The following is an 18887-nucleotide window of genomic DNA, read 5'->3' as shown; positions in this document are numbered from 1 at the left end:
AAATTTTCAAAATAACATGCATGTTTTATGTTGTTTGAAATCCACACACACAAATAAACTGCCAGCGGAGATTAATCTTTTACCAAATGTAGAAACTTTTAAATCCAGGTTAAAAATATTTTTTTCTCATGCACCTATGCATGACATCTGCGCAGCAACTTTTAATTAATTCTGCTTTTAAGTATTTAAATATAATTTATGATTTTATTGTGATTTTTTGATTTGTATTTTCTTTTATGCTTTTTTTCTGTAATGTTTTTAATGTTTTGTGTGAAGCACTTTGAATCATCTTGTACATGACAGGTGCTATACAAATAAGCTTGCCTTGCCTTGTGCTGTAGCAAAAGTGATCCGTTTTGGTAAAACGTTATTAATCAGGAGAAGTTGCTGTTTATTATTTAAACTTTCATTTAGCTGGAAATTTCTATAAGTTCAGAAAACATCTAAACTCTTTAAGTTATTTAAGTTATTGTTATTGTCCCTCTGTTTGGGATAATATTTTGCGTGTGTATTTTAAACAGCTTGCTTTGTCTTTTTTGTATGACTTCAAGCAGTATTAATACAGAAAATATTGAATTTCTATTGATCTATTTCACTACTCTTTTTCTTTATTGGCTTTTTTTGTGTTGTTTTCATTTTTGTATTTTCATCTTTTAGTTCTTTGCATTTGTTACCTCTAAAGAACTTATTAAGAGGTGAAAACTAGCAATGGTCGTATTGATACTAACAATACTATCAATCAAAACATCAGATTTGACTGTTTTTGCAGCATCAAGGTCCACTCTGTTAATATAAAATATACCATTTGTCATTGTGTTGCCTCTGAGTGTTTTAGGCAATAAAAGTGTGTGTAAAACCCAGTAACAGTGTATTCTTTTTCTGTCACATGGTTATGGTAGTCCATCAGATGTCATGATATTGTATGTATGAGGTTTTGTTGCAATGCTCTACCGGTTTAATGCAAGTTATTGCACATCATGTTTTATGATATAATACTTTTGCATAAAAAAAATCATTCAATAAATTGAATAATCTTTCATTATTCTGTAGTTTAATTACTTTATCATATAAAAAAAGATTTATTTTATTTAATTGTTTAATGTAGTTTAATGTGGTTATCAGTATTATGCATAACTGTTTTAAAAGCATTTAATTCATATTTCGATGTTCTTGAGTTTTATTTATATTCTATATTGCCCTTGCAATAAGTATATTATTGTAAACTGTAAAATCATAATTTTCCTTTAAGGTGCAAGACGTTTCCATGTTATAGTGATAGATAAAAAAGAGCCATAAACTAAAAGTATTGTGTTGACATAAAATATTTTGGTAATACCCATCCTTGATGAGCATTTATGATAATATCCATCTTGTGAACCTGCAGCATAGCAGTTTTTGGCCGGCCTCTGTCACACTTTGTCAGTGTCTTTAGCTGTCTTGATTCTCTTATAACTTTTTAAAAGCAGCTAAAGATAGTATTATGTAGGCAGGGTTTTCATTAAAAAAAAGGTTTAATGTTTTATATTTTTTTATTTTATGCTATATTTTTCTCTTTGTCCTGATCTCCTTTGTGTTTTTATGTACTTATACATTGCTTCTATGGTGGACCGGTGACCTTTCCAGGGTGTATCCTGCCTCTCACCTGATGATGGAAGCCTTCAGCTTCCTCATGGCCCTGAAGTGAACTGAGCTGCATAGAAAATCAATGAATGAATGAATGATAACACATAGTTTTTATTCTTTCTTCACTGTAGATAATTTTGTAGCTTATATTCTCTGTTTTTCTATTATTGTACAGTGTCCCGAAAGGTGCTTCTAAATAAAATTATTAGAGCACTTTGTGCCCCTTAACCCGTAAAAACTGCTACATAAATAAATCTTATTTTATTTACTTACAAAATATCAAATCAGTCTTTGGTCCTTCACTTTATTGAAACAATTCTATGATTAAAACAAAAAGAGACCATAAAACTACAGCGTTTATTTCTATGCGTTTGTTTGACAAGATTTCATGTTTTACATATTTTGAACAAGTAATTACAAAAATAGCTTAAATCTATTACAACCAAATACACACACACAAACACAAAACCAAAAATAAACATTCTCACATGGTCAAAATAACACTGCGCTATAGAGTTGCTAAAAAATCAAACTCTAATCAGAAACAGTGTCATAAACTCACTCCAGTCTGCCATTAAAATGACACTGATAGAATCTGTAAAAGAAATAAACTCACATAATAATGTGATGTGACAGATAACCATCAGCTTGCATCCAAAAAAATTCCAAAACTTTAATTAGGTTTAAAATGAAAATATCTTGCTTTCACAAACTAAACATATAAATTTCATCATGAATCTTGTTTTATTCGACTTACTGATATACGACTTATTTTATAACTGTAACTTCATAAATATGAGTCACTGAATATGTTTGATAGATGTTGCACTAACCTTTCTAAAGCCTATTTAAGTATAAAAACAGCAACAACAAAACAAAACAAAACCATAGCTATGCCACTGAAACAGAAAATGTTTTGCAAGATGTGAGTGGTGCAATACGGAAAGTGTAAAATAAGACTCCATCTACAGGTTGCAATTGTTTTTAAACAGCAATTTAAGCACATAATTTTATTTAAATGATACAATATTGTAGTTTTGTGGTTTTACAAATGAGAATCATTTCAGTCTGCATTTTGATGGGTACTGCTCAGAACAGCTAAGTGTCATTAAATCTGTGATTGATTGTATATCTTGTCAAACTCTGATAGCGGAGATATTTTTTGCTATAGAAATTGATGAATTGCTCTAAATAAAAAAAGTGCAACTAACATCAAAATTGAATATATAAAACATCAGCTTTATTTCCCATTCCTGCACCCGTGTATGTCTATATTTGACCCCATATGATCTACGGCCTGCCTGCATGTAACCAAAAATATGAGATTAGGACTATGAAGTAGTAGGCTATGTCAACACCTGCCACAGCTGAGTTTTTCTTGTGTTTTGCAGTACTTTAAAAAGAATGATTCCATCTGAGAAAAATGTATGACAAAGAATAAGAAAAGTCACCTGATAACAAAAAGTTATGATTGTAACTAAAATAACAGACACATACACACACACGCACACATACACAAAATACCAAATGGCAGGCACGTCAAAAGTGGGCTGCTTTACAAAAACGAAGAATAACCCCAAAGGAAACAACTGTTGTATGTATATTTGATTCAAATGTCATAGTTTAACATGTTAGTCCTTCAGTCCATTTCTAATTCTGATTAAAATATATATATATATAAACAAAACAAACAACACACATTTAAGTCAGCAGCAAGAACTTCTACTGGTTTCCATAGAAGCAGTAATTAAACATGCCTTCGTCTGTCGTTAAAACCACAAAGATCAGTAATTCTTATCGTATAAGGGTAGTTTGTGTCAAAGCAAATAATACTGATTCATCTCAAATACTGTAAATGGTTCCTTCAGTTCTGGCCTTCAGGGTTCATTATTTATGTATCCCAGAATCAAGGCGATGCACAGGAATGCAAAATGTAACTGAGAAAAAGAGAAAAGAATATCGCAAAATGAAACACAACACCACACAGGTGTCCCGAATGGAAAAGAATGGTTCATATAAAAACACTGCTTATTGAAGTGAAAATGATGGTGTTGTTTCAGGTTTCAACCAGAGACAAAAGTCACACAAGCTGTCAGGATGCTAAACAACATGGTTGTTATGATCATGCATTAAATTTTACATCAGACTCATAAAATAAATCACCATAACTTGTCCAATGTGGCTGCTCAGTAAATCCTTCCGTATGTGCCAGGGACGTCAGTGGACTCCCAAATTGTTTCAACTGGTTGTCAAGCTCATGCACAACATCATCAGCAACAGGTTTGTCTTTCCCTCTGAAGTGAATGTGGAAACACAGAGTTCTGTCGCCCCCTCCTGGAGAGTTTCTGTAACGAAGGATCTCAATGCTCGTTGTGTTGCAGAGGTCCAGCATGGCTGGCTCTGCTACAGAAAAAGAATCTGCCTCCTCATGCTTTCTGCAAGTCTGTGCGCTCTTCGTCCACTGGGCCTCGCTGCCTCTCAGGGCTGAGACAGACGCTTGCGTTTGAGCTTCTGCTTCGCCATTTCCTCCTTTTTTAGAAAACAAGGAGAAGACAAGAGAGCACTGACAACACATTTTGCCACCTAGCAAAAAAAAAAAAGAAAAAAAAGAAAAAAGAAAGAAAAGTCCATCCATTTGTTCATCCATCCCTCCATCCATGAGGCTGGATGAGTGCACACACTGGCACGCGTCCCCATCAGCCCTTTTTTGTGGTTACGAGTTAAGCTTTGTTAGTGAGGCACTGTCCTTCAGGTAGTCCCACTGCCAGTTCATGGCTGCGTTCAAAACACTGGATCTCAGGTTAGAAAAGCGTAGACTCAAAAATGTCCTTGTTCTCAAAATTTCAATATATTATATAATACGATTTTATAAAATAACAATAAAAAAAAAGAACAAAAAGTAGTTGGCAGAGTATTCAGTTGCAAAATATACCATATCAATATGTACAGACTCCATGCTGCTGGTTAGTCATCACTGCAATAAAGAAATAGTAAGGACCAGTTAGTGTTCAAGTATTACAATGAAATAAGTACGTTACTCTAGTAATTCATGCTTTAGCAGTACAAGCTCATAAACACTGTAAAATACTTACAAAATGCTCCTGTGTTAAATTAGTCAATACATGGAAATTCAGCAGAGTATTGATCTCAGTGTATTTTTGTTCATCTCTGCTAATGGGTGACTGCTTTAATAAAAAAAACAAAAAAAAAACTGCTTTGGTGAAAAATAGACTCACCTTGTGCCAACAACCTGGTATTGGTAGCCCATCATGTCCCTGCAGGGTGAAAATAAAAGGAAATGTTAAGTCGTGTCTTACAGCAAAGAGCAAAGAACATCAGCAAAAAAATGGGTGGAAAACCAGTCGGTGTCACCTAAAAGTCCCACAAATGGAGATGTCATAAAATAAACCTAATGTGGAAATGTTTATGTTCATCATGGTAAATTACTTTTTTTTTATTTGATCTGCAGCGTTGTTATAATAATGAAAATAATTAGTAAAAAAAAAACAAACTGTTATTATTGTTGTTAATAACAATATTTGTTGTCATGCGTGTGCATGTCTCACACACTCTGGCAGGTCTTCATAAATACAAAGTAAAGCAGTTTAAGTAAAATCCCTCGGCTAACCCTGCAAACATGCCCCAAAATATCAGCTGATCTCAGTTCATACATTTATTTGTATTTGTGTCTGTTTGTGACTCCTGAAACATTTGGTTTTTTTATTGGTGCCACTGGTGTTCTTTTTCAATACAATTTCTTCTCTTTCATTTCTTTTTTCTCTATTTCTCTAGATTAAATTTATTCTTTCAAGCCCAGTTAGAGCAATATTTTCTGTCCTTCACACGAGAGAAAGATCCCATTTTATTGTTTCGACTACACAGACAAATATCAGACACAGACATCCAATGAAAGCTAAGATGTTTCCTGTTTATTATCAGTAAAAAGCTCTCTGGTGGATTCTATCAGAGAGGGACAGCATAGAGTTTTAACTAACAGAACGAAAAACAGTGAAATGTTGGAACAGGGAAGAGATGTAGAAGACACATGCAAGCGATCAAAGAGAAGTGCAGGAAGGAAAGAGAGATACTGTACCACAGGACAGGGGGCCTCAGGGCCAGAAGGAGGAAGAGGAGTTTCAAGGGAAGAAAGCCCCTCCTTCATAGACAGATCTTTAGTTTCATCACAACCCTGTCAGTTACAGATTCACAGGGATGAGGAAGAAAATCAGAGAAAACAACAGAAACAGTCCTGATTGTGTAAAAAGAAGACAGAGAAAAACAAAAACAAAAAAAACATCTCCCAAAGAGGAAAGTGGCTGAAAGTAAGCAGAAAGCATGGAGGCAACATACCACAGGACAGGGCTGGTCCAAGCCTGGAGGACCTTGTTCTCCCTTATGACCCTTCTGACCTCTTCTCCCTGCTAGTCCCCTCTCACCCTGGCGCGTAGAGAAGATAGAAGTTAAACATTCACAATCAGAAAGTGCCAACAGCTGACTGCAGGTGCTGTTAGGCCCTGAAAGTGATGAACAAACATTAGTGCAACTGCAACACCAGAAAATGTCCCAAAGGCCCAAAATACTGTAGAACAATGTGGACAAGTTAGAGCAAGATGAACAAATTAGGAAGAAACTATTTTTTTTTTTTTTTTAATTTCAGGAAGATATTTCTCTGTGTTTGATTCACCTTTTCTCCTTTCTCCCCTGCAACACCTCTTTCTCCCATCAGACCTGGAAAACCCTGGACACAGACACACACACACAACTCATTACTGGCTGCAGATTACCATACACTTCAGCTCAGATAAAAATACTGCAACTGATAAAGTCAATGTCAAAAGTCCCGATAAAAACACTCACATCTAACCCAGGCTCCCCTGGTCTGCCCTGTAAAGACACAAGTACAATTATAATTCTTATTTTTCACATCATTGAAAAAAGATAGATTTAGTAAATACAAATAAAGATTATCATACTTTTTCTCCTTTGGCACCTGGCAGGCCCACTAACCCTTGAGACCCAGGTGGACCCTGCTGGCCGTCCAGTCCCTGCAGTCAGAACATACAATCATCTGTTTCATAGAAAATAATTCAGTGTATAAAAAAAAATAATAATGAAGTCCTGTGATGTTACTTACTCTGAGTCCAGGAGCACCGGTGTCTCCCTTCTCTCCCTTCATCCCAAATCCCGGTTCACCCTTTAACACAACAACATTAAGTACCAAACATGCCACACAGCCTCCACTAAAAACCAGATTCAAGTCTTGCAGACTCACCTTCGGACCGGGCATCCCATGCAGCCCCTACAACACATTGCATGTGGTCAGTGTGCAAAACAACACACTGGATTTGCCTACAATGATTTGGGTTTTTATCCAAATGCTCACCATGGATCCTGGGGAGCCGGGTATTCCTGGAGGACCAGGTGGACCAGGTGGGCCTGGCTGGGAAATCATCTGAACCTGATCATCATTGAAAGAGTCAAACAGGAAGAGGAAACTTTAAAAGGAAGTCCTGAGCAAAGACAGCTGACTAATACAGATTAGTGTGTTTTATGTCTTTTATCTCTATGATAAAAATAAAGAAACAAAAAAATAGAAAATACTTAATTTATAAACCACTTTCACAGAAAAAAACATGTTAAATGTATTTTTTCATGCAGTGCTTGGTTCAAAATGTTGTCTAAGATGTAAATAAAATGTGTACGGTCACTGACCAGGTTGTCGTCCAATCTGCAGTCGCCCTTTTCCCCTTTCTGCCCATCAACACCCTGATCAACAAACAACAAGATTAGCTTTCACCTGAAACCGTTTGCAGCATCAGAGAAGCAAGATTGATGCCATGACTTACAGCCGGCCCAGACAGACCCATCTCTCCCTTCTCTCCTCTCTCGCCAGAAGGTCCCGTCGCACCTGAGTCTCCTTTGGGTCCCTAAAGGAGAAGAATCAGCCAGAAATCTCACATTGATCATAATAACAAGGAAGATCAAAAAAAAAGTAGACACAAAAACACCAACAAAAAATTACGTTTAAGGTTTTTTGTGTCATTTATGAGTGTTCTGTACCTTTTCTCCATCCACTCCTGCTGGTCCAGGTAAACCAAGTTCCCCCTAACACAAGACAGAGAGGGAAAATTTCATCACTGCAGAGATGCAACAGGTTTTTCAAAGAGATTTTGTTTTGCATCCAAGGCCCGATCCAGCCAGGGGAGCTTAGAACACCTTACCTTTTCTCCTTGGGGGCCAGGGGGTCCTGGTGGTCCAGGAGGGCCCTGAAAAACAAAACATAATAAGTATATATCTAACTATAAATTATCTTATGCAACAACTTGTATTTTTCTTCTTTTGTTCTTTCTTTGGTTTCACCCCTTAAATTAGCCAAACAACTATAAACCCAAATCTGAACTTTCTCAGTGGGTTTTAAGACTTTTTGTGTGGACCAAAGCAGCCGCCATTGGTCAAAACCCTTCCTGAGGGAGACTCCAACAGTAAAGCGTGGTAAACAAAACAAAGGAGAAGAATGCAGCTTTAAAGCTCCACGACACTGAGAAAGAAGCAGTCATGTGACTCACCGTGAACATAAAAAATCCAGAAACTGGTTTAATGATACGAGTCATTTTGAGACATGCTGTGTGTGTGTGTGTGTGTCTGTGTGCACAGCCGTCGTTTATAACAGATGGAAGTACAACTTCAACATATGGCCTGAACCTGCACAATATATTTCGCAATCTGAGCCTGACAGTAAACAAAGTTGATGATTTCTTTCATAAGTCCGTTAATCACGACCAACTTGAAGCAATTTTATCTGGGAGATTGTAAAACAGTGCAGAGTGTGGTTTGTGCTACACAATAGTCTGGAATCATTACTCATTCTCTTGATTGTTTTGATGAAGGATGAGACAAAAAAAAAAAAAAGTAGAGAGAAACAGTGTGACTGTGGCTGTATGTAATAATGGATGATGAATCACACGCACATGCACGCCATATTTATTGTGTGTAGTCTTCTATGTGTTGCAGCGCTCTTAAATCACACGGCTCTACGTCCACAATGTTACACTTGTTACTCCGCCCTCTGATGGCCTCGGCCATCTTGAAATAATAAAAAGGGAAACCACGTTGCTGCTCAGAGGTGCTCAGTTTCCTCTCAATTCTGAACTTTTTTGTTTGTTCTCCGCGAATGCCATGGAAACCAAAGATGTTTACGAGCCCCTACTTAGTCTGGGATACTTCATCACAGGAAAGTGAGGGGCATTCGTGCAAATAACCACAGCAAAAGCTGCAAAGTGAATGACAGCAACAAGCAAACACCTCCGGCATTGTTTTACACCAAATTCATCATTATCTAACATTTCAGAGCAGATGAAACGTGAAGAAATGCTTTTCACACGAATAAGTGCATGGATCAACATACAAGTTGGGTGGCCATTGGGTGAAAATGTGGATTTACAACGCTGGTAGAGACCCTGTGTCTGACTTTTTGTTGACTGATTAAGCTGGCTCGAAGCCTATGATATGATCTCAGGTTCAGGTTTTCACCACCTGCTTTGTAATTATCTCAAGCTGTTAGCTGTAAGTTTGCATGAAGAAGCCGATTTCAAATGGCGGTCCAAGGAGACGTGGTCTGTACTTGCTTTTAATGAAAAGCACACTCCACTGCAAAGATGGTTATCTATTAGTAGTGTGTACTCTGATAGAATCAAGATCAAGTGTATCAGGATGTGACTGCGCTTCATTCAAATGCATCCTAGTTATGATGTACAACATAAATACCAGGCGAGACTTATGGAAGAATGTTGTGCGGACAGAAGAGACCAAAGTGGAAATTTTTGGTCACAATACACAGCAGCAGTGTGTTTGGTCAAAACCTAAACACAGATATACACCACACGTATCAGCACAAATGCCTTGTGTTAACTGTCAAGCACGGCGGTGGAGAGGTGGTGATTTGGTCACGTGTTGAGACCACACGCCACAGGACTTGACATCATGCAGTCAATGAGCACAACATATCCAAATATTCTAGTCAAATGTAATCCGAAACACATTTTCAGGAACACATTTACTGAAAAAGCAAAATAAAGAAATAAAAAAGAAAAATACAGCAAAGAAATTGAGAGTTTAATCAGATGAAAACGCTGCGGTGGGACTCTAGGAGAGCTGTGCGTGAACAAATATTGCTAAATTAAATGAACTGAAGCAATGTTGTTGAGAAAATAAGACCAAAAATATACAACATCAGTGTGGGCTAATGATAACTTTATCAAGAAAATTCATTCATTCATTCATTCATTCATTCATTCATTCATTCATTCATATCAAGAAAATGTTTATTTAAAATTATTGCTGAAAAAGGTGGTTGCATTAAATCATAGGGTGAACTAAGTTTTTCTCAGGCTGCTTCTGACTTCTGCATAGTTAAGTAGATAATGTCACAACGTAATATACGCCGTTCATCAGGGATTGTATTTACTTTATTTTAACTCTGAATAAGGACCAAATTATTTCTTTTCATCTCTAAATGTTAGAATTGAAAGCTGGTGTACTTTTTTCATGGCATCAAAACACAATCAGAACAACGTATTGCTGATTTTTCTGCACGATTATCTCTTGGAGATACAAGTCATCTGATATAAGAGCACAGCTGATCCACATTTACTGAGGTTGTACTTTACATCCCAAATGAATTCACAAGAGATTAATAGACTGAAGCTTTCAGCAGTGCTCCTTAGATGTGGCCCCCTAGAGTAACATGTGATACATCTGAAGTCTCAAGGTCTGGGCAAAGGGCATTTACAAAAACACACATATCCAACGGTTCAAGCAGGTGTGATGTGCAAAGGAAACACACATGGTATGTGCTTATGCATGTGTGTTAGTTACTGGTCACATCAAAACCATGCAGCCACAACAACATATTACCAAAACACTGATGGTGTTGATGGCCTGTCAAGACAAAAATGTGTCGGGAGACAATCAAAAATATGTTTCCTGCATGACTTTTATTGTTACGTTTGGTGCTAAAATCTTGTGAAATATTTGACAGATCTGTAAATCTGGGCTCATCGATATTTTAAAAACCCCTCACCTGGAAAGCGTCTAGAAGTTTTCCATTAAAGTCGACTATGTCTGAGGTGCCCGCAGCGCCCTTTTCACCAGGATATCCCTGCAACGACGCCAACAACAATAGCGTTTAATCTAAAACGATTGCAACAACAGCAATGTTTTTTAAGCTTTAGATATTAATTAACAAACATACCATGGGCCCCTGTGGTCCTTGCTCTCCAATTTCTCCTTTATCACCCTATGTGAAGAATGAAAACCACATCAGTGTAGAAGTCCTTCAGTCATTAAATCAGTACATGGACTTTTACCACATAAAGAACAAGACAATTCAAAGTGCTTTACATAAAACATATTGAAACATTTAAACAAATTGTGTTACAATTTCTCACAACAAAAAGGTAAAAAGAGAAAAAGAACAAACAACTTTATTAAATAAATCAAATACAGATGCGACAGTACTGTTTTCATGTCTTATTTAAAAGAAGCTAAGTTGCTGCAGACCTGAATATCTCTGGGAGTTTGTTTCACATGCATGGTGTTTAAAAACTGAAAGCAGCCTTTTTGTTTTTAGTTTTAACTCAGGGGATGGAAAGCAAACATGTTCCAGATGACCTGAGATGTCTGAAAGGTTTATAAAGCACCAGAAGATATGAAATGTAATTTGGACCTAAATCATTTTAAGGCTTCATAAAGCCAACAGCAGTATGTCAAAATCGACTTTTTGACAGACAGGAATGTGTTTTTTCAGCCTCGTTGAAAAACAAACGGTGTGTCTGAAGGTCAGCATCAGGTAAAATGACAAAAAAAAAAATCAGTTGGGAACATATCGAGATTGTGATGGGAGGTATTGTACATGAATTTTCAAGGCCGTATTCATTTTATTGATAAAATGAAGTCATTATGTTTTGAGAATTTGCAGGCAGAAGGGAAGTGCATCCCTAGTTGCGGTTTGGTTTGCAAAATCAGCCCCTTTGTTGTTTTTTTCAAAATGACGTGTGATGGATCTGCACAAAATAATGCAAAAAGGTGACGTAAAATAAGTGAGAACACAGTTATGCATTTAACCCTGCAGTCATTACTTTGAAGAGCCACTTTTCGCAGCAATCTGTGCATCTTTGTAAGCTCGCCACATCGACTCCTCCAGGATGGATGGGTCCTCCGCTGTACGCCAATCCTGACAGCAGATTTTTTTCCTGACTGTTCTTCTGTAAACCCCACCTTTGTGAAGTGTGCAGCTTGTGCGACACACCAGTCTATGCAGTGGAGCTTTCCAACTCTTTCAGGGTTCATTTTGGCCTCTTTCTTGTTTCTCTGAGTAACACTATTCTTGTACAATTAGTAAGTTTTGTCGGATGGCCGTCTCTCCGTAGGTTTGTTGTGATGCTGTTATTCTGCCACATATGGTGCTTAATGGGACAAACTTGTTTCTGGCTCATTTGGAGACTTCCTGGCTTTGAATTGTGTTGCATGTTTGGTGGTTCTGCTTAGCTGCAGACACTGAAGCCTTTCAGAACACGTGTACATACTGATCATGTGTGTGCTGAGTGATTGTTAGCAGCAGTTTTGTTTTAGGGGTTTAATTGCAAAGGGGGAGAAGAAATATACACTTATCACTTTTTAGTGATTCATATATATATATATATATATATATATATATATATATATATATATATATATATATATATATATATATAGGCAGTGGCCTGGCGAGCTGTCCAGGGTGTACCCTGCCTGTCGCCCAAAGCCAGCTGGGATATATATATATATATATATATATATATATATATATATATATATATATATATATGTATATATATATATATGAATCACAAAAAAAAAAAAATAAATAAAAAAAAAAATATATATACACATATATATATATATATATATATATATATATATATATATATATATATATATATATATATATATATATATATACATATATATATATATATGAATCACAAAAAATAAAATAAAATATATATATATATATATATACATATATATATATATATACATATATATATATATATATGTATATATATATATGATCAAAATATATATATTTTGTATATACATATATATATATATATATACATATATATATATATATATATATATTTTTTTTTTTTAGTAAGCAAAATTTTGTTTGTATATGCAAGTATTTGCAAAAAGAATTTCCATATATTCTTATTCACAACATTTAATTTCACCTAATTAGACTATTTTGATCATGTCGCTTAAATAAAAAACAAACAAAAACCCACAAATTACAGGTTATAATGCCAGAAATAGGGGTTAACTACTTTTGCATCTGTAATATTTACATCATAATATTTTACCTTTAATCCGGGATGTCCATCGATGCCTCTTTCTCCTTTTTCGCCTATACCTGGTTCGCCCTGTTGCAGAAAATGGTAAACATTTCTGGTTTGTATGTGGAAATACATTCTGAAAACACATGAAGCTAGGTTGTACCTTTAGCCCTTGAGGACCCTGTGGTCCTGGATAGCCAGGAGCACCATCTTCCCCCTATTAACAAAAACACATCCATGAATATTAAAAAGTGTAAAGCGTGACACTGAAGATAATAACCAAATAACAGTCTTACCGGCTTCCCGGGCAGTCCTTGTGGTCCCTTTTGGGCAACAATATGAATATTAATAACATAATTAAAATGATTGTCACAGATGTAAAGTAACAAAAACAAAACTGTGGAGTAAACCCACCTCAACGCCATCCCGACCTGGAAAACCCTGAAGAGGACAGACGAGACTCATTTTGAGATTCATTCACATTGAGAGAAATGGAAGATTTTCACCACTAGATGTCAGTGTTCAATAAGGGACCTCAAGGAATCCATGGACTTTGCTTTCTTATGAGCTCATTCTGAGCGAAAGAATTCAGGGACTAACCTGAATGAATGACAACAACAAATCTGGAAGCTTCCACGTGAGCTACAGCAGGTTACCAGAAGGACTTGCTGAGTATGAGAAGGAATTCATACACACCAGCTCCATGTTATACTGCTTCCATGAACAATACAGGAAGGTCATTTTAAAAAGTTCTTCTTTCTTTCTTTTTTAAATTAAAAACCAGTTTATTTTAAAAGGGTTTGAATGCTTCCTTGTTGATAGTAATACTGCAGTAACCCTGCAGGCTATAATGTATTCAGAGCCGGTCCAGCAGCCACCTCAAGCATCTAACGATGACAGGGCAAGGCAGTTACTATGACAACACGTAGGGATGACATAATAAAGATAAACAGGGCTATCAGTTATGTTTGACTGGCCTCCTGCTGACAAGTAAGATGTGTTAGTCTTGTCTCATTTTGACTTTGTGTTGTTTCTGTCAGCGTTTCCATGTGAGACGTCACAGTCAGTAAATGTCTTTCTGAAAATAAAAAGGCCAACTCCTGTCGCACCAACTGCAACATTCTCACTAAAAATTAGAGCGTACGTCCCGGTGTTGTCTTCCCATCAGGAGAATCTGATAAATACCAACAACTGCTGCAGTTATTTAATGTGGGACTGAATGTTGATTAAAGTTTTCCCCATTGTGTCCAAAACCTAGATGGTAGAAGGTGCCGGACTTGTTTTTGCTTATGAACCGAGGTATAAACAAACCATTTATCTTCACTATTTCATCTAACCTTCGTTTAACCATTTAAAACATCAACAATACATTTTTTTTCTATAATGTTGGCCCGAATTTTGTTTTAGCTCATGTTGCTAAAGACTGCTGTGATTGGTTACCTGATAGTTAAAACTTGGAAAGTGTGTGGCAGCTGCTCATCCTGTGTTGTAGATGTGTAAAACCTGCTATTAGATAGATCTTACATAATCATGCCTTTAAGTCTTATATGGGAAAGAAAACCTCCCTGTGGTGTGAACTTTGACCTCTGATGAAAAGCCTGAGGTCTCTTTAGCATTAAATATACGATGCATTCTGTTTTTCTTTTCATTTGCCCGTTCCCACACCCATCCCAGCTTAAAAGCTTTATGCTCCCCTCTTTGGTCTCTGGCAGGAGATAAATGTGGAGCCCTGACTTGGACTCTGTGTGTGATGAGCAATAAGCAGTAGATCTAAACAATATCAAACACAAACATTATTTCACGTCCACTTTCTCGTCTCTGTCCATCTGTCCAACAGTGATTTGGCTCATTTAGGTAAACAGAGCTATCGGCTGTTTGTGTGGACCAGGTGGACATGTGCTTGCATGTCTGACATCTGCTATGAAGTCATCAATGGCAGACAGTTTAGCCCCTGTACAGAAACCCCCACTACTGTCTCTTAAAGGTGGAGTATGTAAGATTTTCAATATTTGCAAAATAAGTTAATAGAATAACTACAATCATAATTAGATAGTTTTTAAAAACATCTAGGTTCCAGTCTGTCCATATTTGATGTGTTATTAAATTACAAGTTTAATTAATGACAAATGACAAAAAGCACCCTTTTTTTTTTTTTTTTTTTACTAGTAGGCAAACATTTAAGAAGGGTCTTTGTCATTAATTAAACTTGTAATTTAATGACACATCAAATATGGACAGACTGGAACCTAGATGTTTTAAAAAAACTATCTAATTATGATTGTAGCTATATTTTTAGTTAATTTATTTTGAAAATATTGAAAATCTTACATACTCCACCTTTAAGCACGCACGCACACACATGCACAGTTGTGTTTGCTTGATCCCTTGCTGCACTTTCAAAAACACATATAAACTGGAGGTTATTCGCTCTCCAGTCAGTCCTTATATTTTACAATAACATGCAGGCGCTATGAACACATGTCTCAGCTGGTTTTCCTCGTCTCATGCTCCGTTCGCTCGTACGGACTGTCATTCTGATCTCTTCACCTGCTTTGTGTTCCTCTTTCATTTTCAATCCTCCAACCCTTTTAACCTCTTTTCTCACCCCTCTTAACTCCTCCTCGTCGTTTGATCTTTCTTTCACAGCAGCGGGGAACAAATTGCCGTAGCAAATATTTCCTCCCCCACAAATCAGACACAGGAATTTAACTGTAATTAAGACAGAAGCTGTCAATCATCCAGTTCTTTCCACATCGCAGATATAAATGTCAAGCGTTCGAGGATACCCATGCTGGCAGGCTGACTCACTTTCTCCTTCTCAGCCCACTCAGACATCTGCCCACAACATGGAGCAGCTCTCAACACCACTTTGTTTTGCTGTTTTGGGTTTTGCAACGCCTTTAATCAACTTGAAGAGTACATTTGCAATCGGCTAGGTTACAAGATGGGCCTCTTCGGTTCGGCCCGTCTGTCTTTTGTCACTTTCTGAACTGCTCTGGCTTTCTCTTTTGCTGGTTCAGCATAAGTTCTCCACTCACCCACATCGAAACCGGCATTCTTCACATGAAGCCCTGGCTGTCCAGCGCCGGATCACAGTAACAGAGCAATTATTCTTTCACATAGATAAACAAAAAACTTTAATATTTCTCTCTTCAGTTCAATAACCACAGCTTGAAGCTGCCAGCGCATATGAACTTAACTCTGGGAGGCAGAAAGTTTATCCTGAGCAAGAGAAACCGCCTCAGGCGAGGAGCACACTATTGTTTGGTGAGGCCGGCAAACTGCCCATGAACTCACCGCAGTGCCATATCTGTTTCAGCGAACATGGCGACACAGTCGTGGTGGGGGGATGGGGAGGGTGAAGGGGAGGGGGTGTTTTGGAGAACTTTGTGGCCGCTGACTTACACAAAACAGATGAGGCTTGCAGTAGAGTTACTATTCTGGGAGTTTTTTAGGTAAGCCACAGATCACTGGCAAACCCGGAAGAATAAGAATATGGGTTCCCTGTGAAGATCTTTACCCGCTGAATACTGAAATGCACACGAAGCACAGCCTGTATGGGTTCACCTCAGCTGGAGGGGGCAAGATTATAGGCAGAGAGATATGAGTAGCAGGGTTGGGGGGGTTGAAGTTGCTCTCTTACCGGTTCTCCAGCAGGACCACGAGGCCCATCCTTCCCAGTGTTCCCAGGGGGGCCGCGAGGACCCGGTGGACCAGGTGGACCAGGAGGACCAGCAGGCCCTGCTTGGCCCTGATCACCCTTATGAAAAAAAAAAAACCAAAAAAAACAAATGAAGTAAAAATATGTTTTGGAGAAGCAATCCATCATTTTTTACCAGTTATTAGTCTTGGCTCAGTTAATCTGCATCCATGCAAGCAAAGAAACAACTAATCATCCAATCAGCGATCAAAGAAATGAAAGAAACCAGAGCTGCTCTTTAATGCAGCAAACATTTTCAAAATTCTCCTCAAACAAGCACCTTACATACAACTGATGTCACCGCCAGAACTGCCTGATGGACAAGTTTCACCTTTTATTATTTACATCTGACTCCACTCTCCAGTCACACGCGCTCGCTGTGATGAAGAGCACAACAAATACTCAAAACATCACAAACATCACAGTAATAGAAAGCTTCAACACTTCCCATCTGGCAATGACAATCTGAGGAAACAGAAGTCAGCAGTCTCTTAGAGTGACACTTATTCTCCAACTAAACAATGTAAATCTAAAACTGCAACTCCAACCTAGACTGCCTTAAATCCTGAGAAGAATATATGTACTTATTGGTCCACTTTGTTCAACAGCTAATAAAAACCTCTGTTTAGCAGAGTGAACCAGGAGCTCCTGGATCAGAACAGAACTCTGTTGGTCTGTCCACAAGATGAAAATCACAATAATTTCTTTACATATAAATCCCATGTGTACACACAACAGTCCACCAAAATCCTGTGTCTCTAACTTCATCATTTGACAATACAGGAAGACTGTCGAGGACAAATAGCAGCCAGACTGATATTTATTCACACACAGTAAAACACACTCATGCTGATGAACACATGAAAAGACACATGAAATATTAAATGCAAACAACCTGGTTGGTTAAATAAATAATATGTTTTCTGAAAAAAAAACCCCACACTTGCTGACAAATCCAAACCTGATACAATTTTTTTTTCTTTCTGGAGGCTACCACCCTTACCACAGACCATTAACATGTTTCCCCACCAGTGAGGGGGATAAGCGACGTCTTTGACTCTGCAGTAACATGGCGGCATGTCCTCTCCATCCTCTCATCTCCACAGACATCTGGTTCATTATGGTTTGCTTTGTTGAGGCAAGCAGTATAGTGCATACTGAAAGCTCATTTCCTTGCACTGATCATTATGTCTCAATTCAGCCTGGGCCTGTACTGTCACCAAAAAAACAAAGCTTTTCAATACTTCCTGATCATGAGAAATGGCAGTAAAGTGGAACTTCTTCAGACAGTGTATTGGTAATCTTTCGAAATCTAAACACAAATAAATGTCTTTAAAAGATGATACATTTCAATGAAACAGTACAAGAAAATGGCAGAATTTTTAAAAAAAAAAGGGAAAAATGAAGACGAAGCATGACAAAGAAAGGTTGGTTAAAGTGTTAAAAGAAGCACACATGCCTGTTAGTTTAGGACTACCTTCAGAAAGCGTCTCTGAAAGCTACTGGACTGCTCTCCAGCAAGAAAGCCATGGTCGTATCTGGGGAAAACCATCTACAATGCAACAGATGCACCGATGACAAAAAGAGAAAGAGAGAATAAAGAGAACGAGCATTAGGAGAAAAAAAGAGGGAATATAAAGCAGGTGTTTCTGTGAGAGGGAGAGGAGAAGAAGAAACCAGAAATCCCCGAAGACCTAGGAGTCCAGCAGTGAGGAAAATGGCTGTTGCAGGAAAAAACAGTTAAAGTGGAAGCTGAAGACAGAAGAAAACATTGCAGAAGGGTGTTGTGCTCCTCTGTCTGCAGGGAAAGAGACAAATATGCAGCCTGACAGATAGTGGTGGCTGCTGGGAGGACTAAGGAGCAAATCCTCTGGAGGGTACAAACCTTCACAATCTGATTACTGTATAGACTTGCATATGTGGTGTGGTTAGGAGGACCCTGAAAAGAGGAGTGACAAAGGGAACAAATAAGCAATTTATAAATGCTGCAGATTTACATCAAAATGCATGACAAATGCAACTACTACCCCCCTCTGTCCTTTCAAAAACTGGAACTTGGAAATTCAGACATATTTAATTATATATATATATATATATATATATATATATATATATATATATATATATATATATATATATATATATATATATATACATATATATATATATATATATATATATATATATAT

General features: G+C 37.3%; 1 protein-coding gene across 1 annotated transcript in view; it reads right to left on the bottom strand.

Moving 5' to 3' along the window:
* Window positions 1–1966: 1966 nt before the first annotated feature.
* LOC306763423 (uncharacterized protein) overlaps window positions 1967–18887 on the bottom strand; it is a 143454-nt gene continuing 126533 nt past the window's right edge. The window contains exons 10-32 of the mRNA XM_079250217.1: window positions 18176–18250; window positions 16642–16758; window positions 13413–13439; window positions 13295–13321; window positions 13162–13215; window positions 13026–13085; window positions 10874–10918; window positions 10703–10780; window positions 10537–10560; window positions 7845–7889; window positions 7684–7728; window positions 7470–7550; window positions 7336–7389; window positions 7007–7081; window positions 6896–6922; window positions 6758–6817; window positions 6597–6668; window positions 6481–6507; window positions 6308–6361; window positions 5974–6060; window positions 5717–5812; window positions 4860–4898; window positions 1967–4152 (exon numbers count right to left, since the gene is read on the bottom strand). Of these exons, the coding sequence (XP_079106343.1) occupies window positions 4102–4152; window positions 4860–4898; window positions 5717–5812; window positions 5974–6060; window positions 6308–6361; window positions 6481–6507; window positions 6597–6668; window positions 6758–6817; window positions 6896–6922; window positions 7007–7081; window positions 7336–7389; window positions 7470–7550; window positions 7684–7728; window positions 7845–7889; window positions 10537–10560; window positions 10703–10780; window positions 10874–10918; window positions 13026–13085; window positions 13162–13215; window positions 13295–13321; window positions 13413–13439; window positions 16642–16758; window positions 18176–18250 (1320 nt within the window). The 3' untranslated portion in view covers window positions 1967–4101. The remainder of the gene's footprint in view (window positions 4153–4859; window positions 4899–5716; window positions 5813–5973; window positions 6061–6307; window positions 6362–6480; window positions 6508–6596; window positions 6669–6757; window positions 6818–6895; window positions 6923–7006; window positions 7082–7335; window positions 7390–7469; window positions 7551–7683; window positions 7729–7844; window positions 7890–10536; window positions 10561–10702; window positions 10781–10873; window positions 10919–13025; window positions 13086–13161; window positions 13216–13294; window positions 13322–13412; window positions 13440–16641; window positions 16759–18175; window positions 18251–18887) is intronic.

This window comes from Telmatherina bonti (assembly GCF_933228915.1).
Source record: "Telmatherina bonti genome assembly, chromosome: 12".
Taxonomy (NCBI): domain Eukaryota; kingdom Metazoa; phylum Chordata; class Actinopteri; order Atheriniformes; family Telmatherinidae; genus Telmatherina; species Telmatherina bonti.
This window is presented reverse-complemented; position numbering and strand designations above follow the sequence as displayed.